At 29.9% G+C, this 26,524-nt stretch overlaps 3 protein-coding genes across 8 annotated transcripts; 1 reads left to right on the plus strand and 2 right to left on the minus strand.

Annotated features, from left to right (window-relative positions):
* Positions 1 to 502: 502 nt before the first annotated feature.
* On the minus strand, positions 503 to 17,990 carry LOC111690984 (two pore potassium channel protein sup-9). Of its 6 annotated transcripts, none has more exons than XM_046950410.1 (9): positions 17,854 to 17,981; positions 6,183 to 7,020; positions 5,361 to 5,643; positions 5,060 to 5,250; positions 4,644 to 4,831; positions 2,269 to 2,301; positions 1,585 to 1,745; positions 986 to 1,012; positions 514 to 924 (listed from the first exon to the last, which is right to left on the minus strand). In XM_046950410.1, the coding sequence occupies exons 2-9, from the start codon at positions 6,307 to 6,309 to the stop codon at positions 720 to 722; spliced, it is 1,215 nt and encodes a 404-aa protein (XP_046806366.1). In that variant the 5' UTR covers positions 6,310 to 7,020; positions 17,854 to 17,981; the 3' UTR covers positions 514 to 719. The 6 variants fall into 6 exon arrangements, with proteins under 6 accessions (XP_046806368.1, XP_046806370.1, XP_046806366.1 ...); XM_046950411.1 differs by having other exon boundaries at positions 6,183 to 6,709; positions 17,854 to 17,978; XM_046950409.1 differs by having other exon boundaries at positions 17,818 to 17,978.
* Positions 17,991 to 20,165: 2,175 nt separating this feature from the next.
* LOC111690989 (26S proteasome non-ATPase regulatory subunit 9) lies at positions 20,166 to 25,368 on the minus strand. The gene is made up of 4 exons (XM_023453607.2): positions 25,233 to 25,368; positions 21,021 to 21,196; positions 20,636 to 20,965; positions 20,166 to 20,408 (listed from the first exon to the last, which is right to left on the minus strand). Exons 1-4 carry the CDS (start codon positions 25,288 to 25,290, stop codon positions 20,187 to 20,189), a joined length of 786 nt encoding a protein of 261 aa, XP_023309375.2. The 5' UTR covers positions 25,291 to 25,368; the 3' UTR covers positions 20,166 to 20,186.
* On the plus strand, positions 21,515 to 24,357 carry LOC111690975 (DDB1- and CUL4-associated factor 10 homolog). Its single transcript, XM_023453591.2, has 5 exons — positions 21,515 to 22,023; positions 22,097 to 22,210; positions 22,397 to 22,766; positions 22,852 to 23,007; positions 23,082 to 24,357. Exons 1-5 carry the CDS (start codon positions 21,845 to 21,847, stop codon positions 24,165 to 24,167), a joined length of 1,905 nt encoding a protein of 634 aa, XP_023309359.2. The 5' UTR covers positions 21,515 to 21,844; the 3' UTR covers positions 24,168 to 24,357.
* Positions 25,369 to 26,524: the final 1,156 nt, after the last annotated feature.

Below are 26,524 nucleotides of genomic sequence, written 5' to 3' on the forward strand. Positions count from 1 at the left end.
TGGAATTATTTATGTCAAGACAAATATCATTTAGTTTTCAACTAATAAGCAGTAAATTTTATAATAAATTTCATAAGAAATACACATAATTATACAAAATTTTAAATTAAATGAAAAAATTTAATATCTTTGCAACAAAACTAATTACTAAAAGCTTAATTTATAAAAAAAATTGTCTTAAAATCTTATATATAAAAGGAATTTAAAGTTTTATAATCGGCTAAAAAAGTAGGATAATATAAGTAAAATTTGATATGATAAGAGACGAATTTTGTTTTGGCATAACTTTCGGAACAAACTATAAAGATTTATTTTAAACTACATTAAGAATAGCAGTTTCTCAACTATTTTGTTTTAAATTTAGATTTATAATATCTGTGCTAAAGTTAAATATATATTATTATTTTTTATTTTTGTAATTATCTGGGGGAAATGGCAGTGGTTTATATTTTGTTAAAAAAAAATAAAGAAATAAAATTAAATATTTGAAAAGTATAGTTTAATAAATAAATTAAATAAATAATAAAATAAAAAAAATCATAATTAAATTTATTATAAAAAATACAATATTTTTTTATAATTCGAATGCTTTGTTCCCTTGTATGAAGTTACTTTTTTTATTATAATTTTTTTTTTTGCTTAAATAGTTAAGATTATTGAAAAGAAACGAAAAAAAATTGTTCTTGATCAAAAAATAACCGCAAATAACAACAAATAACTTAAATATTATATTGAAATGATAATAAAGATACATTTCGTTTAAGCAATTGAGGCTGAGAGCATGTAGTTGTATCAACTACATCAACACCATCTAATGGATGACTGAGACTATGCGAATCGTAGCCTAAATCCTGCATTGGAACAACTTCGGGTAGCAAATGACGCATATGTGATGATGGAGAACGTCGATCTTTCATTTGATGCCTAATAATAGGAAATTTTAAAATTAATAAATATAATTGAATAGAATGAAAACAAATCTTACGTATTATCTTGGTAGGAATTTAATTGTCTGTCGGTAGCATTATACAATTTTGCAATAATAAAAAATACATAATTAATATTTATATGTTATTGTAAATCCTTAAGAAATCAAATCAAAATATATATAAAATGACATTTCATTTAATTAAATTATTTGCGAAATCTTTTCTGTATTTTATATAAATTTCAGTTTTCAATATTCCAGAGTTATTATAGGCTAGATCTGAAGTAGAACTAAACTAGAACTGAACTAGAACTGAACTAGAACCGAACTAGAAATGACTTAGAAGAACTTGAACTGGAACTAAACTAGAACTGAACTAGAACTGAACTAGAACTGAACTAGAACTGAACTAGAACTGAACTAGAACTGAACTAGAACTGAACTAGAACTGAACTAGAACTGAACTAGAACTGAACTAGAACTGAACTAGAACTGAACTAGAACTGAACTAGAACTGAACTAGAAACTGAACTAGAACTGAATTAGAACTGAACTAAAGAAAACTAGATTTAAACTTGTAAATATCGCATACACCTTAAAAAGTTATAGAAATACATATAATTTTCAAGCAAAATAAATATAAATAAATAATTTACCTTTTATGTCGTTTTGCACTAAAACATGCACAACGACATGAACACATTGACGATACATTTGATCCACTAAATGACTGACCATCATGTCCTTCATAACCACTCAATATGGAACCATTCGCAGTTATAACATCACCCTCCAATTTAACTGAACCTTGAAGAGCCTATTTTTTGAATTTGTTATAAAAATTCAAAAATTATATAAATAGACACAGAATCAGAAGACAAAAAAAACACATTATTAGTAAAACGATAGACTTTTTAATAAAATTAAATAAATTAAAAGTCTTTAAAATAAAATGCTTCAACATAAACACAACATAAAGAAAATAGCATTTTGTATACTTGTTGTTAGAAATTAGTAATAATAGTAATAAACAAGTTTTGAAAACAGGAAACGGAAATGTATAAAAGAAAGTAAGTAAGTATAATAAGTTTGTTTGAAGGAGGTGGTGGTATTTGTAGTAGAGTATTATGAACTGAAATTTGTTTTGGAATTTTTATTTATTTTTATTGAAAGTGTTTCTCGGTGTAGTAAGTTTTGTATTTAGTTGAAGAAGAAATTTAATTAAAATTAAATTGAAAGAGCATTTTTTTTAATTATTAAATTTTATATGTATAATTATATAAATGAAAGCTTTCACAAAATTGTATTTAGAGTATGAGAGAGTTAGAAAAAAAAATCACCTCGTTTGTCCAATAATTGGACTTGGTCATAAACTATTTAACGTTTAACACGATTTTTTGGCCCAACATATATATTTTATATTGATTTTTGTGATTTATACATGGATAAAGGAAAAATTCAAAAAAGAACGAAAATATATGTGTTACAATTTTAATTATCAACTTTTAAAATACATTTGTTTTGAAAAATTATCAATAAATGAAATTAAATTTAGCAAAATTTTTGTAAAAAAAAGAAGTTTTTAAAATGTGCTTTAACAATTTTGTAAGTGCAAACTGTTTTTTATTAATTGTATAAAAGTTTAAAGTATTATAGCGTTTGATAGGGGAGTATTTTATTTGATTTAAATAATTTTGGTTCTAAATAATAAAAAAAAAATTAGCGGTTTGTCTAAAGTTAAGCAATAAATTAGAGAAAAATTTACTAATATAACTGAAAACAATTAACACTTTGATGTCTTGATCTCAAGATAGATTTCTTTAATAGAAAAATAATGTTTTTCCCAGTTATCTAAGTAGACGGGCCTGGTCAGTATGGACCAGTAAAAAGAAGTGATTTAAGGCACTATGTATTATAATAGAGTAAATAGATGTGATCTATGAATAAGCCTTAGAGGAGTTATGGACGATGTTATTCTAAACAAGAGTTCTATAAAAACAGTCAGAACCAAAAAATTCAAAATACCTTTGAAAAACAAGTACCAAAAAGTTTCTTTTTGGGGTTCTCACATAATCAGAGCCCTACATACCTAATTTCATGTTTCTGGATTCAATAATATAGAAATTTCAAAAAGTACCTTTTGAAAATCGAAAAAGTAGAATAAATGAATAATAAACCGGAATTTTTGATAAAATTTTCAAAGGTTGTCTCAGTTTTTTGCTCATATCTCCGGTATTTATGGACCGATTTTGCTGATTTTTAATAGCGTTTTTCCCGATCTTTTGTCTGATAGTATTATAGAAGATTCGAATCTCGCAGATATTTGGGGTCTTCTGACAGACAGACGGACATGGCAAAATCGACTCCGCTATCTATACGGATCCAGAATATACATACATATGTACTTTATAGGGTTTCACGAAGGTGAAAGGTATAATGATTAGGATATTATTGACGAGATTTTAAGCGAAATTATGAATGATAAGGTCCAGTCTATAGACAAAGTTATAAACAAGCCTATAAAGCAAAAGCATATACAGAATGTGCGATATCTATTGTGTTAATAAACGAGATTATGGACGATATTTTAGATGAGTCTGGAGTTGAGGTTTAAGTCGAAACAGAACTAGAACTGAGCTAAAACTGAACTAGAACTGAACTAGAACTAAACTAGAACTGAACTAGAACTGAACTAGAACTGAACTAGAACTGAACTAGAACTGAACTAGAACTGAACTAGAACTGAACTAGAACTAGAACTGAACTAGAACTGAACTAGAACTGAACTAGAACTGAACTAGAACTGAACTAGAACTGAACTAGAACTGAACTAGAACTGAACTAGAACTGAACTAGAACAGAACTAGAACTGAACTAGAACTGAACTTGAACTGAACTAGAACTGAACTAGAACTGAACTAGAACTGAACTAGAACTGAACTAGAACTGAACTAGAACTGAACTAGAACTGAACTAAGCTACTACTCAAGTAGAACTAAACTAGAACTGAACCAGAACTCAATTAGAACTAAACTAGACTTGAACTGTATTAGTTAACGTATGTGATAGATGTTAAAGTCGAGATAATAAAGAAGTCTATGAAATCAATTATGGGCGAGATAAACGTTTTTTTAATTATAATATTATATAGTCTATGTTATAAATTCTATTTTAGACTAATCTATAAATTTTAATAAGATTATAGTCGGATATTTATAAGTACAAATATAAACCATGCCATTGGATGAGATATAAAAAAATGTATAAACGTATAGATGGACGAGACTATGGACTACTTTTTGGATATTTTAGGTTATCAAAATTTTGAGAAAATATTGATTAGATCTGACCGATTTCTGACTAAATAGTAAATCTAGCAATGTAATATGTTCAGTATATATCATTAAAACATATTGTTCACATGCGATAAAAATCAAAACAATTATCATGCCATTCTAAAAGTAAATAAATCTATTCAAATTTTAAACTTTATGAATATTTGTTAAAGTTCAAAGTTAAGTTTATAGGTCAAAAATAATTCAAGAACTTTTCCTTAAATAACTAAGCAAATAAAACAATTCTTAAGTTAACAAATAACATTCATCATATACAGGACACATTAATAACAAAACAAAACATAAATTTGGAGTTAGCAATTTTTACAGGGAAAATGTGTATTTACAGTAAAAATAGTATCTAAACTTGTTTTAATTACCTGCATTGCTTGGGCCTCATCACGTCGTTCATCCTCCGTATTCATGGTAACAAATCTAAGGACTAAAAGATTTAAAGAGGCAGCGACAATGGCCAAACCAAATAATATGAATATTAAAGCAAACATTACATATTCTGGTTTATTATTAAGGGCATTATCTTTCTGTAAAGCTACCATGTCTCCAAAACCTGCAATGAGAACAAAAAACCCGAAAAAGAAACGAAAACGCATCCATTCCATAAGTAGACAGAATGGCAAACAAAAACCAAATGAAATAGACAAAGAACAAAAAAAACAAAACAACAAATAAAAAGATAAATTTTATTTTATTTATGACACAAACAAAGAGAAAGTGCATAAAAATGATTTTATTCATTTTCATACATATGTATGTATGTAACTATGTATGTACGTACCTATTGTAGTTAAAGTAATAAAACAGTAATATACTGAATCAAAATAGCTCCAACCTTCAAATTTTGAAAATGCCGCAGCACCACCAGCTATCGTCAAGGAGCTAAGCGTTGTAACAACACATATTAAATCTACTTCAGAGGCGACAGTTCGTTTACAATGCAATGATTGTCTCACTGCCTGTATGACAAAACTATATACGAAATGAATGAGCGAACAACAGACAAACATATAAGTAGATATATGTAAAAATAAATTTATTAAATCAAAGATATACAATCTATTAAGTATGTATATGCTAACCTGCTCAGTCTATTAACTCTTTCTCCAATACTTTGAAACATAACCAGACCCAGTGGTATGCCTACAATTGCATAACACATGGTAAATAATTTGCCACCAACTGTGCTTGGTGTCGAATGACCATAACCAATTGTGGTCAGTACTGTTGTTGCATAGTAGAATGCACCTGTAAACTTCCACTGTTGTCCGGCTTTGTGTGGTTCTGATTTTAATACAACCGTTTCCATTACCTTAAAATCCTCCTGAGAAATATTATATTTCTCAATAATCATATCTTCAACAGCTGCAAAAAGAGATTTGTTTTAAATTTAATAAATTCATATTTGTATTAGAATAGAATTATTGAAAAACCTTAGATGAAGACAATATGTACATTGAAATAGAAGAAAGTAAAATATTTTAAAGTAGTGTGTGAATTATTTATAGATAAACCTAATAACCAAACAAGAACAAAATAAGAACAGAACTAGAAAAAAACTAGAACAGAACTAGAACAGCACTAGAACAGAACTTGAACAGAACTAGAACAGAACTGGAACAGAACTAGAACAGAACTAGAACAGAACTAGATCAGAACTAAAACAGAACTAGAACAGAACTAGAACAGAACTAGAACAGAACTAGAACAGAACTAGAACAGAACTAGAACAGAACTAGAACAGAACTAGAACAGAACTAGAACAGAACTAGAACAGAACTAGAACAGAACTAGAACAGAACTTAAACAGAAGTAGAACAGAAGTAGACCAGAACTAGAACAGAACTAAAAAACTCTTTGGAGAATATGAAGTAGTAAAGATGTATATTCAAATTTTATCTTACCTTGTAAAGCTTCACAGCGTAATTTTTCCGTTTCCGATTCTAGTGCATCAAATACAGCGGCTCCAACTAATAAATAAGTAAATGTACACACGATCAATGATATCGTGCGAACATTTTGTTTCTTCATTCTTCATTTAGAAGAAGAATTTTATATTTATTTTTGGTATATTGACAATAAACGTTCTTTTAAACACACAATTTTACAAATATGCATAACTTTAGTTTTTCTTTGTGAATTTTTTTTTTCAGTTTTCTTCGAAATGATTTTCTTAGGTTCTATCACAACACAAAATCATATGCATAAAATAGGGAGCTTTGTTTTTTCGTTTTTAACCTTTTTCGTATTTCGTTTTATACATAAATACATACAATCAGGATGCAAACTCTGGTGGCACACTTTGTTACGTTTGGGGGAAGTGAGTGTAAATTCAATTTTTGGCACAATTGAAGAATATTTTTCTTTTAGGAAGTGTTTTTTTTGTTTGTTTACTCTATTTTCACAATATCACTTTGCTGTCTTTGACATACTATTTAAACGGTTTCATGGTTAGGAACGGTGATAGAAGTGATATAAACGATTTACAATTTGTTGAAAATAGATATTTTTTTGTTTTATAAATGGACATGATTTTAATATTAAACATGTAAAATCACAATATTTGAGACATTTGGAACATTTGTTTTGATTTATAATTGTTTAATTTATTAAAGTTTTAATTTCTTTTATTTTTTTTGGCTGACTGTTTTTTTTAATTAAATTAAACTGTTAAGAATAAATAAATGTTTTAAAATTTTGTACGTAGGATTCTATAACCCTTTATATATAATGGGTAAAAACCTATATTTATTATTTTAATTTAGTTATTAAATTGTTGGAAAAACACGAAATACCACAAGGAATTTTCCAGGTTAGTTATTAAATAAAACAGCAAAAAATTTAAATAAAATATAAATTATAGTTAATTTTTCATTAATTCTTCATTCTACTTGTCAATATAATAGTCAACAGACTAGTCAATATACTATTCAACAGACTTGCTAAAAGTCCAGTCAATATACTAGTTAATAAAATAGTCGATAGACTAGTCAACAGATTAGTCAATAGACTTTTCAATAGAATAGTCCATTGACTAGTCTTTGACTATCACGAGGACTAGTCAATGGGGTAGTCGAAAGACTAGTCAATGGACCAGTCCGAGGACTAGTTAACAGACCAAAAAATACACAGAAAGAAAAAGAAATATACACGCCTGGTACCAAATTGATACCAAAGTGTTTAAAATGTTTCAATAACATATGTTGTCAAAGTATATACATAAGTACGACAACACTTGTCGTCGAAATCTAAATTGTATACATATCCATTGTCTAATTGTTACCAAATATGGACAACGGATGTTATTAAAAAAATTATTAACACTTTAGTGTCAATTTGGTACCAGGCGTGTATATTTCTATTTCCCTTTGTTTAGGCTAGTCGGCGGACTAGATTCAATAAATTCATTAATAGGCTAGTCAAAGAAGTAGTCAATTAAAAAGTCAATAGTTTAATCAGTACATTAGTCAACAGAAAAGTTCATAGACCAGTCAACATTAAAGTCTGGTTATAGATCAGTTCACAGACCAGTCAATATTTTTCTATCTAGTGTTTAAACTAACATTAAGATAAACTACATTTAATACAATAGTAAGAAAACCTCCCTTAGGGCGGATTTCTTACTACTTTTCTGTCAAAAACATAAACAATGAACAGTTGTTTTTTTCAAATATAACTTTTGTAAATGTAAAATTTTATAAAAAATATAAAAAAAAACATTTAAAACTAAAACTAAAAGAGAACTAGAACAAAACTAGAACAGAACTAGAACATAACTAGAACAGTCTGCTTAGTGTTCAAACTAAGATCAAGAATTTTGATTGAAGATAAACTACATTTAATACAATAGTAAGGAAACTTCCCTAAGCTCGGATTTCTTACTACTTTTCAGTCAAAAACATAAACAATGAACAGCTGTTTTTTTGCAAATATAACTTTTGTAAAGTTTTAGAAAGAAATATAAAAAAACATTTAAAACAGTAATAAAATCTATAAAAGAAATCTGAAAATTACTTTTTACTTAAAATATTTAGCTTTTTTCTTCCGAATTCATTATTATATTGTTTTTGTTGATTGTGTGTTCTCACTTAAAACTTAACTTTAATTGCCCAATTAAACCAGGTTTAACCAATGACTGAAGATTATCTTTATCAGAAAAACTCTAACTTCGAACTATTAGGGCGGGTTTCTTACTACTCAGTTAAACTAGGCTTAACTTGTTGTTAGATTAAACTCGAAACAAATTTAGGCGGACTTTAACCGATGATTATGATTTTCAGTTTTGGATTTAAGTTCAGTTAACTTTGTTAGTATTGCCAAGTTTTCACTCAAAAACATAAACAATGAAATGGAAAATTTTGGAAAAATTGTAAATAAACATTTAAAACAATAATAAATAAAATAACACAGAATATTGCAATTTACTTAAAATATTAAGTTTTTGTTCTTCCGAAATCATTGTTTTATTGTTTTTGCTAATTGTGTTTTCTCACTTAAACTTAAGTTTAATTGGCCAATTACACTCAGTTAAACTAAGATAATAAGTAACTTTACTGATAACTGAAAAACAGGAAACATATATTAAACCAGGTTTAACCAAAGAATGAAGATTATCTTTATTACAAAAACTCGCCCTAAGTAACGTTACTGTTTACTGAAAAACACAAAACATATATTAAATTAGGTTTAAACAAAGAATATAGATTTTCTTTATCAGAAAAACTCGAACTTCGAACTATTAGATTGGTATTGTGGACTTGGTTATATCTTCTATAAACTTGCTACGGTTGGGATTTTGATATGACATTTACACATAAAAGAAATAAAAATGTTAACATTAATATCATATTAATGTTAGGCATATTAACAGATAAAAAGATTATGCAAAAATTGGATAAAAATTAAACGAATTTGTGATTGAATTTTTGCGATTCACAACCTTTTTATTTGACTTATCAACACTTTATGTACACATACATACAAAGTTTTTATTACTGTGGCTGTCATAAGTCGAGTAGTCAGAAGTACATATGTTGAATGTTTGAATTGCATCCAATCCTATTGAATGTTTCAATGAATATCTTTATAAGGAAACAAAAATCTTATGATTGTTTTTACAAGCCTCAAAGGATTTAGCATAAAAAAGGAAGGAGTGAAACATTTAAGCTGCTTAGAGGTTTTTTATTCTATGCATATGTATGTATTCTTCTACACACATGCACATATACATTTTAAATATATTTTTATAAAACCATACATATATTAAAGGTTAAAGGTAACATTATTTAAAATGTATTTTTAGTAGATATTTAAAAAATGATGTACTTTTTCAAAACTTCAATACCATTAAGCTTTTAAAACAAAAATCATAAATATAATCTATAAACATTTGTTTGCTGGGTAGCAAATCGATTATGTACATTCACACTGCACTCTTAAAAGAAATACATATTCAGTTTAAATTACATATTTGCATTTTCTTTTAAATTGCGAAAAACACGAATAAAAACACATTAATTCAAGAATCGTAAAATATTTGAATTGTAAACATAAATTTTATCACATAATATCGTTATATTTTTATATACATACATACATACATACATACATACATACATACATACATACATACATACATACATACATACATACATACATACATACATACATACATACATACATACATACATACATACATACATTTGCATCACCATTAGGTAAAGTAAAATAAAGAAAGACAGACAGACAGACAGACAGACAGACAGACATACTGTATAATATTTGCCAAAAGTAGAAGATCAATATTATCAATGTTAAAAGAAACATATGTACAAACATACATATATTGTAAATAAAAGTATAAAACCACAAAGTATGACTTTCTCTCTTTATGGACAGTGATAAAATAAAAGATGTTAAAATGTATTTTCTTATTATTACAATAACATAAATTTATATTTATTTACAATGTCTATAGGAACTAGAACCTTTTTCAATATTAAATACGAATATTCATGAATATTCAAAAAAAAAAAATATCTCATTATAAATATTAAAAATAACTTTTGAAAGTGTTTTTATATACTTTTCGAAAACCGATCAAAAGTATTCAAAATTTGAATATGTCTAGCGATGTTTTCGATTTAATAATAAAAAAATACAGAGATAAAAAAAATAATTTTAAAACTATAAACGCTTGGTAGCAAATTGTCACCAAAGTGTTTATAATTCTTAAATATTATCAGTAGTTGTCAGAGTATGTACGGATAGTTGTCAAAACAACAACAATAATACAGGAAATACACGAACTTATCAAAGCAACAAAAACATATTTTACCAAATTAACGCACAACGCGTTATCGATATGACAACGATTCGTTGTTGAAATCACAACTATAATTTGCCGAATTGATGGTTATTAAAATGATAACTGGGAGTTATTTAAATTTTATACACATCCGTTGTATAATTGTAAACAAATGTTGTAGGCTCCATTTTCACAATGAATTATATCAATTTTGGTACTTTTCTACAGGGGTTTTCGCTTTGTCTATGTATAAAGTGTTATTTTAAGGATATATGGTAGAATGTTAATATACATGAGCATAGAGACCTTAAATCTTGGATTGATAATATAGTTAATTCATAAACAAAAATGATGTTCTATTACTGGAAAGGCAAATGTTGCATATACGTCTTGTATATGCGTTATTGCAATGACAGCGATGTGTTGTCAAAATTACAACGCTAGTTGTTGAACTTATAATTGGAAATTATATAAATTTTATACACATACGTTGTCTAAATGTTAACAATTGTTGTAAGCTTCATTTTCACGGATTGTATCATTTCTGCCTTCTTCAAGAGCATAGTGAACTGAAGTCTAAGATTAGTCCTGAGTTTAAATCCTATATGTCAAGTCAAATGCGCAATATATAAGAAAATTTTGTAGATAGTCCAAATTATATTGACAGCAAATCAACAAGTAGCCATCATAGACACCTTCAGCAACCTAGGAATACAATTTCTTCGCATAGATGGTTCCATTTTGAAATGTTAATTAAACGGCACTGACGACCAAGTTAGCAAAACAATTGCCCTTTGAATCCAGATAAATATGACTATCCATCCAGTTTTTATTAGTGTCCCCATCCAATATGTCTGTAGCTTATGCTTCAATAATCAGGTGGAATGCATTGGACTAAAAGTGTAATATCAAACTACTACAGGGAGTTCAACATACACGATGCTGATCCCAGATAGAATGTCTTGGTTAAGCGGAAAACTAGAGCAAATACCAATAGGACACCGTTGTTACACGTATGGCTCTAAATTAGGGGGCCAGAAATAGAAATTTAACACCGTTTACCTAAACATATCACAAGCTTCCAGGCAAGAATCCCCACAGGCAAGAGTTTCAGGCTGTGGTGCCCACAGCCCTTAATACATATATTTACCGACAGCCACAAGGCAATTAAGGGCACTATCAGGTGGCAGAATTATATATAAAATGGTATTGGATTATAAGAAAGCTTTAACTGAATACTATCCCACAGGATTACGAGGACATCTATACAAATTTACCGAATGTAGAGCACATGGAGACCACAGTGAAACTCTTGTGCACTTTCTTTGCCACTGTTAGGCATTCGTCAAAGTAAGATCTAAGTATCTTGGATGTGATGTCATTCAGGATATAACATTCCTGACTAACACTGATTGGAATAACATCTAGGAAACTGAGTTTGAGTGAACATTGAAAAATAATATACTCAGTGAATAATTTGTTTTCATGAAAAGGAGCGCACAACAGGTCTGATAGTGGCCTAGGTGTATATATACATTTGATGTTAAAACGACTTAACATAACCCAGTCGAATTACTTATTAATGGGATGCTCTAGTTTCGATATCCTCTACAGACTCTCATCTGTTTTCTCAACAATAGGTGCATTATCATTCTGAGTTAAGTAATGAAAGTTTTCGGATTCATTATTACTGAATCGTTAATTGTATTTAAAAAATGAAAATTTAAAAGATTTCAGAAATTTTTTATTAAATCATTTGATATGTTAAGAATTTATTAGTATGTACTTTTTAATTAGAAAAAAATCTTTGTTTCCTCAAATTTTAAAATAATCAAATTTAGTATTAATTGAATTTTTGTTCGTTTTTTTAAGGAAATATAAAATTCAAAAATATTTTAATTTCAATTTTCTACCAGCAGGCAGGCGGCATATAACAGATAACTAACTTAAGAAAAAAACGGAGTCAGAAAAAAATTGAAAATTTTTTAACTGTGTGTTTGTATATTCAAATATACAAGTGTTGAAAGAGAGACACACAGGAAATAAAAAAACGACTTATGTATGAGATTTTATATTTTTTAACGCAGCAACATGCTGAATAATTAATGCCGCCAACACTGTATTTGTTCGAATAAGTGTGTATGAACATGTTAGTACATATAAATATTAACATTAGGGAGAGTGGCCAGTAGAGTGTATGTGCAGGAATTGTTATGAAACCTCTTTGCCAAATTCTTAGCATTGGACGATAATACATTCATTCTTTGGATTTGATGTAGTATACATACATCATTCTATGATCCTAACCCGATCTAATTGAAATCAAAATGTAGGTTAGGTTAGGTTTTCACCTAACCTAGCCGTTTCGGCTTCACTTGGCTCCATGTTGATCCCTTTTTAATAAGAGAAGAATGAGAGAGATAGACAAAAGTGGATAAAGAGACGTTGGTAAAGAGAGAGAATAGCAGTAAGACTTTGAGAAAGAGAAAAGTCACCAGACCAGTTGCCATGGATAAAACAGTGTGAGTTAAATACTCGAAAAATCGGACAGATCACCAAAGTATGTCAATCAGAACGACCGAAATCTGGCTCCGCCAGAGTAGGACACTCGCAGAGAAGATGAATAATAGTTTCTTTTTCATTCTCGTTTTAAAAACATTTGCACTAATCGTTGAACGGAAGACCAATTTAGCATGTTCGGTTATCACATGGTGGCCAGTGATAACCGATATCAGCCTACTTAGCTGCTATTTTTATAATACCATTTCACAAAGTTGTGTTTTTCATAAATGACCACCAGTCGGTCGACCATACATCAGAATCGAACGCAGCGAACTAATCATTAAACTCAGATAATTAGAGAAAACGAAACCAAAACTCAAAACAAGAAAGAATTAGGTACATGGAAAGTTTAGGGAATATAAAATCTTTTATTTCGACGGATCGATCCGGATCGATACGGACCATTTGGCTCTCTCTCATTTTAGATATCTGGTTTGAAAAAGAGTAATCATTTTAAGTGCAAAAAATGAAGAGGTATTAAACTCCTGATAAGAAAAGTTCAAAGATCCATCGATTATCGTATAGTCATCCAGCACTCTGTCAAATGTCGGTAACGGTTATGAGTATCCTAAAACCACAGGGAAATATCATACGCTTTTTATCCGTAATTAAGAATGACGTAAGAAATTTGCTACTGTGTTGGCGAAAAACGCTACAAATATTAAAAATCGGGTAAAGCCAACTCTGAAGACATTATAACATCACAGCCAATGGATAACAGAAGATGTCATATTCATACATATGAATCTAAGGATCTCGAAAGGCACGAAAGTGTTAAGAAAAAAGGCATGAAGCTTAACAACATTTCCTACAATATATCATATATTTATCGAAAATGTATAGAAAACTCGACACAAAATCTAAAAACATGTCGTTGAAGAAGAACCACCCTAATTGGCATATGAATAGTTATGAATGTATGTATGTATGTGTGGGTAAATGTTCGTGTTGTTTGTGGCATTAACACAGTAACCAATAAACATGGCTAAATAAATGGACATAAATGGAAACAACTGCAAGTGAGTCAAGATAAACCCATTTCATACACATACAAACGCCCATACATTGACGAAGTATGTAATGAAATTTTTTTATATGTACATACGTATGTTTTTCACCATGGATTTTAAAAATATACTTCCTTGAACCTAAAAATAAGAGTAGGATGTAAGAAGGGTTACCAACTAAAAACAAAAAAAAATTGCTATAAAATATTCAAACATTTAAATTTCTGCGGAAAATTAAGTATTTTGGAAAATTATTAAAAAAAAATCAAAATGTCTACTTTAATGTTTTCGTAATCCACCCTTTTGTTAAGTATAAATTTAAAAAAAAATAAGAATTTATAATTTTGGATTTCTGACAATGTTGCAAAACAAAAAGTTGACACAGTTGTTACACATTTTCTATACTAGAGCAGGCATTGGCGGTCCTAACTACCAGAAGACAATCTCCATGGAAAAATATCTTTCAATCTTTCAAGCGGAGATCTACGCCATCTTCATCAGTGGGAGAGAGTGCTTAAGGGGTCTTAGAATTTATATAATGTCAGAGAGCTAAGCAGCAATCAAGGTCTTACTTTCGTATGAAGTTAGGTCGGGTATTGTGATGTACTGTGGGTCCGAACTGTGAACGAACTGGGTAAACACAACAAATTATAAATATGTTGGGTATCCGGTCATGAAGATCATTCTGGAAACAAACGGGCAGATTGCCTAGCAAATAGAGGCCCTGAACCATTCTTTGGTATCCCACAAGGTTACGTCAGACAAAGATGTGTATTGTGGGTTGAATCAAAATTTGCTCGCCACAACAGCAACAACAGGGCATAGACAGACTAAGCGCTTAATCACGCTATCAAGAGGGAAATCCCAAAAGCTCTGAGAATACTTACGTGTCTACTCACGGGTCACTGTGGTCTCAGATATCATCGATTCATCATAGGAAACGCCACATCGAAACTATGTAGATTTTGTGGTTGTCAGGATGAAACCTCGAAACACATATTGTGCAACTGTCCAATACATAACTTAAGCCATTTTAATGGACTTAACCTCCGTGTGTATTAATACAGAAGTGCTTTGCCATGATTGACCTATTCACCGTGGTGTTTTTTAACCCCTGGGTAAGCTTCTCTGACGACTCATCACACGCAGGTGGCAATTTACGTATATGGAATTTCCAGTCCATTAAGTGTGCACTTTAATGTACTTGATCAATCTGTTGTTGTTGTAACAGGTTGGCTGTAACTGTTCTTTCCTGGGGAAAAAACTTCCGGTTTATACAGTTGTTACTGAGTTGAAAATCTTTGGCTGATTGAGAATCAGGTCGTTCCGGAGCGGAGATCCAATTGTCGTGGAAATGGGAGCATTCTAATCTCTGATCATTGCTACACTGTTTCTTAACTTCCGAGATGCAACAGCACCTAGAGACGTAACCGATAGACCGAAGTGCGAATCAATTAAATAACTCGAAAACTTTGTTCTTACTCACAGAGAACATACTGTGGTAATTCTGGTATGATCAGAGTTTTCCCTATATATATCTGGACAATGAAGGAACATTAGATGGCATTACTTTTATAAGACACCTTTCATCCATGACCAATCAACCCAGCACACTTCTCATTCATTCGACAAACTCATAGAGAACAACATTCAAGTGAGTGTCACTTTAAAAATATGGGCAAGTTAGATCCCTATATGTTATATATTAACACCAACTAATTTCCAAGGCTTAGTCCCACAGTTACTCCTCTGTGGAGCATAGTTTGTCAGGTAACTGCTCCGAACTATTCCGAAGACACTACGTGGATTCCAAAAAGAATATCAACCAACTTATCAATCAGGACATAGTCCTGCGTGCAACTGGACAACCGTTGTAGCAGATTATATGGTTCTCTAAGTCGATCCCATATCAAATGATTCCTACGAAAAGCCGAGGATACATTTGTGATCAGCAGTTTATATTTCTGGCTGAATAGAGGCATTGCTGGCACCTCTTTTTCCCGGACTTGCTATCGCATCAAGATAGGGTCTTTCATCAAGGTAACATGCCCCCGGGGGACCTCTGTCTGTATGTTGCAATCAGTTTAAAAATGAGCCTAGATATCTGCAAAATCCGAAACTTCAAGAATTCTACCAGACATGTATTTAAGAAGTTCTTCATTCATTCTAGATACAATTCTACTCGAATATGAATAGGACATAAAAACATCTAAAGTGAAGGATATTTAAATTTCGACATAGGCAAAACTGTATTATTTTAAGAAGTTTTCCACAAATACCGGGGAATGAAAAATATGTTTAAAAGTAGATAAATTTGGCAACCTTTACAAAAAATTATAAAAAAACAACTGTACTTTGAGATCAACAGTTAGAATAGAGGCACTACTTAGCATCTCTTTTCCCCGAACCTGCAATCACATCAAGATGCGGTCTTTCCTCAAGGGGGAATCAATTTAAAAATGAGTCTAGATATCTGCAAGATCCAAAACTTCAATGCATGTCTGGTAAGCATTTCAGAAGTTCTTTATTCATTCTAGATACAATACTACTCGAATATGAATAGAAATTATGTTGGGTAGGTCCATTATTTGTAAGATTTAAGTTTTTAAAATTAATCAATATGTAAAAATCTTTAGACTTCGACATAGGCAAACTTGTATTTTTTTAGGAAGTTTTCCTCAAATACCCGCAAATTAAAAATAAGTTTAAAAGTAGAAAAATTTGGCAACCTTTACAAAAAAATACAAAAAAATAAAAAAAAACAACTGCACTTCTATTTTACTAACAGCAGCAATAGTGGCAAAACTATTCGTATGTATGTACATTTATATGTCATTCAAAAAAAGAAAAGGAACAAGGGAGTACAAGGAGACGTAGAGAGTTGAGTTTAAAATAGAATGAAGTCATTTTTTGTTGTTGTTGTTGAACTGGTTCGTAGAGTGTTAATTTTGTTCGTGTAAATAATTTTACTGAAGCTACCTTTTATGATAAAAAGTAATAATAGATACTATTTAATGCATTAAATAAAAAATTATAGTACAAGAAAAACATGTTAAATAACTTATAAAAAGAAAGAGACTTTACTTAGAAGGCTTTTAATTTCTATATTTTTACGGTATTAATTAACAACAAAAGGACCCAAGAGAGTGAGACAGTTGTGCATACATACATATAAAGTAATGTGTGTATGTGTGTGAATTAAGTTGTTACAAGTGTGTTAGTAAATGACTGAGAGGATAATAAATTGTTTTATATTTATCATTATGACACTAATTCATATGGAATATTTTTGTTGTAATTTGTTGTTTAACAAATGACACTAACAATGGTCAGCATACTACAGTTCTCTAGTTTTTTATTTCCTTTTTTTTGGTACTATTTCTTTTCGAACATGTAATTTCAATAAGTATTTCTTTAATTTTGTCGAAATATTAAAAAAACATTCTTTATATTCAGACATATTAATAAATAGACATACATACACATATATATGCACTTAATAGTATATAGTAATCTAAATACATAAGTAAGTCCATCCGTCTGTCTGATTATCTGTCGGTTTTTTTATGTTTTTACTTATATAGACTTGAAATAAAACAAAAGTAGATAAATGATAAGGAACAAAAAAAATATAGAAAAAAAAAACGAAAACACTACAAATACACTTGGAAATAAAGAGCAACAGCAAAAATCATGTACGCGTATGTATGTATGTGGCAATAGACAACGAACGAGCGAACGACATTATGTAAAGGCCAACAAAAAAAAAAACAGCAGCAAAAAAAAAAGGATAACACTTTTTCACTTTATTCACTTTTTATTTGATTTTTTTTCAGCATTTGATTATTTCCTTTTTTATTTCTTAATTTATCAAAATAAATTAACATTTTCTGGTATTTTATTTTGCTTTTTATAAATTTGGCAGATTATTTTTTTCATTTTTCGGAAGTTGTAATACAGCGTTTTTATTATTTGTTTCTACTTTTTCACTTTTAACTGTATAATATAAAAAAAAAATTGTATTCCTTTTTTTTCAGGGAATGTGCTTTTCTTTGCTCCGTGTGTCGTGTTGGTCGTGGAATTTATTTTTGTTGTGTATTGTGTTGCACGCGCGTTCGAATTTTAATAAGCCTGATGACGACGAAAACACCGAGGTTTCTCCTTTACTAAATGAGAAAATCTAATATCCTGTCAAATAAAAAGAGCATTTCTTAAAGGGAGCATTAATGCCAGATGTTGATTGTGAGAGAGAAAAAGAGGGTGAATTTTTACTGCCAAATTATAAGAAAAAGAGAGCTTAACGCTAAAATAAAATGGCAATGCGAAGCAATGATTGCGTTTTGACATAAACAACAATGCGTTGCCATCGTTTTTATTTGCCGTAATTATAATTTTATTTCCATTTGTTTATGAAATATTTTCGAACAAGTTAAAAAATAGCAATTGTTATCCATATTTTTGTAAATTTCAAATCAAACATATGAGTGAGCGTATGAGTAATATTATATTACTCATACATACAATTTATTTATTAAGTATACATACCCAGCCACGATCAAAAACATAACGATGGATAATTTCGCATTTTTTTCTTTGAATCAGAAAACAAAGTATTAATCCGATTCTGAAACTTAGAATTTCTTCATTACAACATACATTTCATTACAACATCATTAAGGGCGGGATTTTCTGATAAAGATAATCTTCATTCTTTGGTTAAACCTGGTTTAATATATGTTTTGTGTTTTTCAGTAAACTGTAACGTTACGTATTATCTTAGTTTAACTGAGTGCTATTGGCTTAATATTTTAAGTAAATTGCAGTTTTCTGATTTGTTTTTTTTATTTATTATTGTTTAAAATGTTTATTAAAAATTTTTCCAAAATTTTTCATTTTTCAAAAGTATTATTTGCAAAAAACAGCTGTTCATTGTTTATGTTTTTGAGTGAAAAGCTGGCAATACTAACACAGTTAACTGAACTTAAATCCATAACTGTAAAACACAATTATCGGTTAAAGTCCGCCAAAATTTGTTCCGAGTTTAATCTAAGAGCAAGTTAAGCCGCCCTAAATAAATAGTAAATAAATAGATGTTATTATTGTTTAAAATTTTTATTTAATTTTTTTCTAAAATTTCACATTTTACAAAAGTGATATTTGCAGCTGTTTATTATTTATATTTTTGACTGAAAAGTTGCCAATACTAACAAAGTTAACTGATCCTAAATCCATAACTGAAAATCACAATCATCAGTTAAAGTCCGTTCAAATTTGATCCGAGTTTAATCTAACAGCAAGTTAAGCCTAGTTTAACTGAGTAGTAAGAAACCTGTCCTAAGTATGAAGACAAATTTATCCAAAAATGGTTTGTTATTAGAAATTTATCACTGTCTCAAATGGTTTAGTGCATAATTGATGCAAGATTCTCTTTAACAAAAAATCTACCTGTTGTTGCTATTTTCATGGTGACTAGATTTTAAATAGATAAATTTGTAACCTTTTAACATAAAACCAAACAAAGTTCACCTAAACTTTTACAATTATCGAAGTTCGCCTTGAGTGTTCGATACAGAAACAAAGATCGTTCGGACTCTAGGTATTAGCTTAACAATACATTATTATGGAGTGTACTTGTTCTATTTTATAAGATTTCTTTTCAAATATGTCAATTGCTAGTCGTTATTCAAGTCTGATTTGGAATCAACTCTCTCGTCATAACCACTATTCCTAAACGACCATCAGGCTTGTGTTTTTTGACAAACTTTCAACAGAATTGCTTCTCACTGAGTTTATTACTCCTATATAAAAGTATGAGTGGATTTTAGAACCCTCTCCGATGTGGTATGACCTGGCATTATGAGTATTGAATTAGTCCTAGATAAGAACATTACCTAAGAAACTGACGTATATATGTATTTATTTTGAAAAAATATGATATTTTAAATATTTGAAATCATTTGCATTACATTAGCAAAATAATGTTTTTCATACCATAAGCATAAGTATTTTTTATAAATATTTCTGTATGTATTTTAATTTTCGGCAAGAACAATATTACAACCCAACAAACCAGGACCAGACCAAGTATGTGGTATTAATATTAAATCTAACAGTTCATTATTACGCAGTACCTTTAAGGGAACACGACGATCACTCATATGTTTTACAATATTGGCAATAGTTTCCAGCTTCTTGTTGAAATTATTAGCATTTGCTGAACCAAATTCACAGATTTCATCATTAATGCGTAATCCCTAAAATAAAAATTGTACTATTTATAAAGCTACTATTTGAAAAAATAAAACAACAAATAAAATAGCAAATTTGAAAGGATTTGAGAGAGATTTTTAGATTCCAAGGAATCATGCAGAGTTTTCTTTGCAAAGAGTCTATCAAAAGAAACTAAAAGGAGATATACCAATGAAATATAACACAAAAATTTCAAAATCCTTTTACACAAATCTGCATTAATCTTACTTACAGCTTCTTCGGCCGGAGAACCTGGCGCAACATTTTTTACTTTTAAAATCGGCTTTAGAGGCAATGCCTCTGTCATTTCACTATCATCTGGAGAGCTGTCATTTAAATTCATGCCAGCAGCCTTATGAGACAATTGCTGTGAAGTCTGGGCTTGTTTGGCTTCAGCATGTAATTCATGCATTAATTGTTCGATTTCTTTCATCAAAGCTTTATGATCGTTTTGAAGACAAATGATTTGTTGTCTAGCCTGTCGCACTTGATAGACATCAATATCATTGCGAGGAAATCCTTCGGCATCTACTAATGGTCCCGTCATGCCAACATTATCATTCTGTTAACAAAAATGCCAAATCATTGTTTATACAAGTGCTTAAACACAAACTTACTTGGGCCAATATTACACCATAAGTATTTATTTGTGCTTCTAATTTGTCTTTATCGGACATAAGCTTAAATAATTTAGTTTCCAAAGGATTTGTGTTGGGAACAACCATTTCTGTTAATTTTTTCTTGTAATATTCCTTTTTATTTACGTTGTTGTCAGTTTGTTTACAAATTGTTGCTATAAAAACAATTCTTATTAGAATAATTGACAGTTGGCTTAATAAAGATGCCAGAATTTTTAGTTACAAAAAAATCGCTGTTTAATTAATTGTTCAAAAAACAATTTAAAAATAATACAAATGTAACACATTTTTTGACTGGTGTTTTTTTATCATCTAAAATTTATATTTTTTAATAAAACAATTATTTAATATCCTTTTTTAATTTCCAATTTCATAGTTTTCTTTCTTTACAATTTCTGGCAACATTCCACAAATTATTTTTTTTCTAGCCAAACAGCTGACAACTGTCTTTTTCATAGAATACCAACTGTCAAGGAAAAATAGTTGAAGTGGATTTCACTTTTCGTGTATAGTGTGCTTGACTAAGAAAAAAATTTATAAAAATTCCTCAATTATCCTTGAAAATAATTATATATTTTATGGAAATAGCATAAATACTAAATTGTAATAGAAACTCATTAGTTCTAGCAACTAAAATAGTCATTTTGTAGACTATTTTGTATTGAAAACAAAATATAAATTCTAAAGGTATCTTACTTTGCTAAATACTTCGCCCGGTTGTGAATCCTAAAGTGAAAAAAAGAAAGACTTCAGCTTTAAAGTACTTAAACAATAGATTATAACAAAAACTAGAAACAAACAGCATGAGCCTGCACAGATGGCTGCATCGCCGAGAATATGGTTTACCTTCGAATCGTGGAGATTTCGACAATATTATGCATCGGGTTTATGGTTCAATTGATGATTTTAAACATTGGAATGATTTACCTAATCAAACGTCAGACTATGGAGCTGTATTTAATTTGGAATTCTCACCAAAAGGGTTAATACTTAGAAGCGCAAGGAGACTGTTTATTTTTATGTATAAATGTTGTATGTTTTTTATTTTATTTTAGAAATGTTCTAGTGGCTGCTTGCGAGAAAAAGTCTATATTGTTATTTGATGCCATCACCCAAAGGCAGACACATAAAATCAAAGATGCTCATACGGATAATGTTAATTGTATCAAGTAAGTTAATGAGCTTAAAAACTCTTAAATATAATGATTGCAGTTTTGGAAATATTCTATAATTTGTCCTTGTCCAAAAAGTCCTTTTCTAGGGAAAAAGATTCGAGCATTTTATAAAAGTTTCTAAAATTTGATTGAAAAAATCTTTTTAATCTGAAAACTGAAAACGTTTTTACTTAAATTCAGATTTCTCGATGAACGTATGTTTGCCACATGTTCCGATGACACAACCGTTGCTCTATGGGATTTACGATATTTGAAAATGAAAGTACGCAGTCTACATGGTCATTCGAATTGGGTTAAAAATATTGAATACTCCAATAAAGACAATCTATTAGTGACTTCCGGTTTTGATGGTAGTATTTTTACATGGGACATCAATTCGCATACCGAACAGGGACTTATTTATCAGAAGGTATTTCATACAAGTGGTTTAATGCGTTGTCGCATAGCGCCCGATTGTAGTAAGTTGGTAATTTGTTCGACCGGTGGTTATTTGATGATAATACACAATCTAGACTTAACAACATTACATAAGGATTTAAATGGTTTCCGGGTGAGTTTTTACTCTAGATTAATAATAAAATAAGTAGACAAAATATGTATATGTTACAATTTTCTTTATTTTCTATATTAAATAGCCAAGTATTTATCGTTTAATGCAAATGGGTCATCAGTATATACCACAAGCGGCTAAATTTGATCATGTTTTCTCTAAGAAACAAAAGAAAAATCGTGTTGAATTAGTGACTGATTTTCCAGAAGAAAATGATGCTGAAGTAGTTTTAGCTTTACAAGTATTTATCTACAATAAATGTACTAACTCTAAAAAGAAAACTTTTAATTGTGATGTTTTTTATTATTATTTCAGATCCATCCACAAGGACATTCAATACTAAGTCGTAATATAAGCTATGATGAAAAAACCGAATGGTCATGCATACACGATATCAATGAAGAGCCGGGCGACATAACCGAACGTATTAAAGAGGAACACATAAGTTCAAGACGAAAGCGTAAACTACAATGTGACAGTGACGATGAGACACGTAATGGTTTGGGTGAAGAAAGTGGCGATTCTGATGATGTTTTATTTAGCATAAATCGTAGACAACGTACTGTACGCTCACGATTATCTTTGTCACGTTTACCCCCACCGCCACCCACTTCCGTACAGTCTACCAGTTCCACCTCCAATGCCAATACCTCAAATTCTACAAGCAATCAACAGCAACAACAACAGCAGCAAGCCACAAATCAAAGACCTGAATCATTTATACCCGATATTTGGGCAGCTGAAGTAACTGTGCACGAACGAGCTATTCGACAAAATCGTGCACGCAACTCAAATGCTGTCACCGGCTACAATTACGTTTATGCCATAAGTAGCGGTGTCTTGCCAGCAGCTGCAGCGACAGCATCTCGCAACACAAACACAGATTCAACTAATGCATCCGATTCATCTTCTAGACGGGGGCGCTCATCATTTCCCGATCTAGCCGCTTCTACCGATGGCAGCAGCACTTCCAGCAGTGATTCTCCCCCCTATGTACCCTTTGAACGTGTACGTCCCATAACAATACCTCCCAAACGCAGTAGTTATCATCGTGAACGTAAAATCTTTCAAAATCCCAAGAAACTCATGTATTATATACAAGAACCGAACAAAGGCAAAGGTTTCATAAAAGAACCCAGTTTCTCGGCAGATGGTCGTATTGTGTGCTCACCCTACGACAATGGCGTTCGACTACTGGGCTATAGTGAAATTTGCTCTGAATATCCCAGACATTTTCAAGAGATCAATAGCATCAAACAAAATCCTCGTACTTTGCATGTGCTTAAAGAACTAAAAGCTCACGACGATATTGTTCTCAGTACGAAATTTAGTCCACGCGAACCTTTACTGGTTAGTGGTTGTAAGAGTGGTAAAATAGTTTGGTATCATCCCATATTGTAGATGGTTATTAAATTTTTTTTATTATTATTGAGAGCTTGTTTTTGTACTTTTTTTTACATAAAACCGAAAAATATACGTATATTTTTTTTATAACAAATTCATATCTTGAATTTATATATAGTTTTTATGTAAAGCATAATAAATTTTAAGTTTTTTTTATTGAATGATAATTAATACTTGATTTTCCTAAAGAGTTTTTATTATTTGTAATAACAATATAAATTTGTAAGTGCGTTTGTTTTTATTACAGAAAACATATTTTTAAATCATTGGAATGAAAATTGAAAACATTATTTTTTAATATAATAAAATAAAAAAAAAAACATTTATTGAAATTAAGAAAATTATTGAATAAATAAATATGAATAAAAAGTTTGTATTTTTGTTAAATTTTTTTGTTAAAAGCATGATGTTTAGTGAAGATAAAAATGGAATAACTTCCCGTCCCTAAAAGCCTGAAATTCTATTTTACTGAAGCTTTTTGAATCACAAATTTGAGTCATAGAAATCGAACGACTTGATAAATGTATGATTAATTAAAATCTACTGAAGTTGTGGTATATTTAACATTATCCCAATTTTGAATCAGATGATAGTTACAAGCCAATTATATGTCTATCTGTTACAAACATACTGGTGTAGGGTATAGAAATAGGAAAAGTTGAAATTTTGAATCAGATAATATTTCCAAGCCAATTATATGTCTATTAGTTACAACCATAGTATTTGATGATTTGTCAGAACTATACAGTCTAGGACTGGATAACATAAATGCCTTCATCAGGCACAGTAACTGGTTTTAAGACCACCAAGCCATAATTAAGGCACTCACCAGTCCACAAGCACAGACCTCTCAATCTTCTCCTCCACTTCAATTTCTCTTCTATGACTTAATCCTAAACTATTCCCTACTCTCTTTTATATTTTACTATCTTTACAGGTATCACAAAGGGACCAACAGGACCCATGTGTGCGTCTTTGCAGCCTGAATACCTAACCTACAACCATAGTAGTGTAGGTTATAATAATAGAAAAATGTTTAAGAAAATTAAATAAAAAACTTACCTTTTACTTCAATCGGCTTGTTCTCAGGGCAATATCTAGATTCTGTGTCTGTCGGCATGTAATCCCAAAACCTGATAATTTTAGGGAATGAAATTTTCCTTAAATTTACTTCATTGTTCAGAAACTGAAATCGTTTAGGACAATTGCATATACGTTCCGGAACATCACAATTCCCAAACGGCCAAAGATGGGCAACAGCTGTATCAACTGTTTTTTCCTAAAGAAAAACTTTCAACAATAACGAAACTTATACAACAACAAAAAAACAAAATTTGTCTGCTGATAGCCTTTGGCCAAATTGGAAACGAATTGTTCTAAGCTGAAGATCTGCAATTTTAATAGTTTTTTATAAATTTTTCCATATTATTTTTGTGTTAAGATTTTGTTTACAGAAACTTGTTAAAGACACTGATATCTCATGCTGATATCTATCAACAAATAATATATTTCACAAAAGACATTATATTTCATTAATATATGTAATAATTTTATAACCAACAGCTTTTTTTTATTTCAAAAATTGCAATTTTTATTAAATTTTTCTCAAAAACAAACAATTTTTACTACAGTCGCACACACAAAAGCATTTAATTGTTTACATTTGTATCTTTTTTTTTGGCTGAAAAACAAATTTGATCAAAGAAAAACTTAACAATTTAACAAAACAACATTTCTTTTTCTTTATTAATATATTTTTGAATAAATATTTGTATTTTTATTAAAATTTTCACAGACACAACGAATTTTCTCAACAACCTGAAGATCGCGCCGAAAAGTACTAAAAAAAAACTACCAACAACAGGGTTGTATTTTTTGACAATTGGAAAAATGAAAAAAGAAAAGAAATTACGGATATGGAGTTGCCAGATGTGGGAATATTATAATTTTTTTCAGGGTTTTTAATAAAATAAGGAAAGGAAACGGAATTGAGTAACAGGAAATGAATATTAGAAAACCAGAGTTTTCAAATGTAATTTTCGACTCAAATTTATATTATAGAAAAACTAAAATCCTTCTTTTGCTTATGATGTAACATGACCATCCTGCATTTGTTGAAACTTGTGTACTGAATAAAATATTAAGTTAATATTTTCCTAAAGAGATGTGTGATGTGCTCTTCCAAAATGTCGACTTGCAATTTATTAGACATTCTTTACAATTGTTAAATTGCTGACTTAGCACTATTTTTTTTTTTTTTTTTTTTAACTTTGAAGTGTGTTGGCGGAGTATTAAACTCACAAACTGCCAGGTTATCCCACAAAAATAGAAAAGTTACATCATTGAATCATCAT

Source organism: Lucilia cuprina, chromosome 4, assembly GCF_022045245.1.
Source record: "Lucilia cuprina isolate Lc7/37 chromosome 4, ASM2204524v1, whole genome shotgun sequence".
NCBI lineage: Eukaryota > Metazoa > Arthropoda > Insecta > Diptera > Calliphoridae > Lucilia > Lucilia cuprina.

Coding starts and splice junctions, on each gene's coding strand:
- LOC111690975 (XM_023453591.2), top strand. CDS start 21,845: ATGAGCCTGCACAGATGGCTGCATCGCCGAGAATATGGTTTACCTTCG. Junction 22,024..22,096: donor TTGGAATTCTCACCAAAAGG/GTTAATACTTAG, acceptor ATTTTATTTTAG/AAATGTTCTAGTGGCTGCTT. Junction 23,008..23,081: donor AAGTAGTTTTAGCTTTACAA/GTATTTATCTAC, acceptor TTATTATTTCAG/ATCCATCCACAAGGACATTC.
- LOC111690989 (XM_023453607.2), bottom strand. CDS start 25,290: ATGCCGACAGACACAGAATCTAGATATTGCCCTGAGAACAAGCCGATT. Junction 21,197..25,232: donor CAAGCCGATTGAAGTAAAAG/GTAAGTTTTTTA, acceptor TTGTTTTTATAG/CAACAATTTGTAAACAAACT. Junction 20,966..21,020: donor ATGGTGTAATATTGGCCCAA/GTAAGTTTGTGT, acceptor TTTTGTTAACAG/AATGATAATGTTGGCATGAC.
- LOC111690984 (XM_046950410.1), bottom strand. CDS start 6,309: ATGAAGAAACAAAATGTTCGCACGATATCATTGATCGTGTGTACATTT. Junction 5,251..5,360: donor AGAGTTAATAGACTGAGCAG/GTTAGCATATAC, acceptor TTTCGTATATAG/TTTTGTCATACAGGCAGTGA. Junction 925..985: donor AATTCCTACCAAGATAATAC/GTAAGATTTGTT, acceptor TCCTATTATTAG/GCATCAAATGAAAGATCGAC.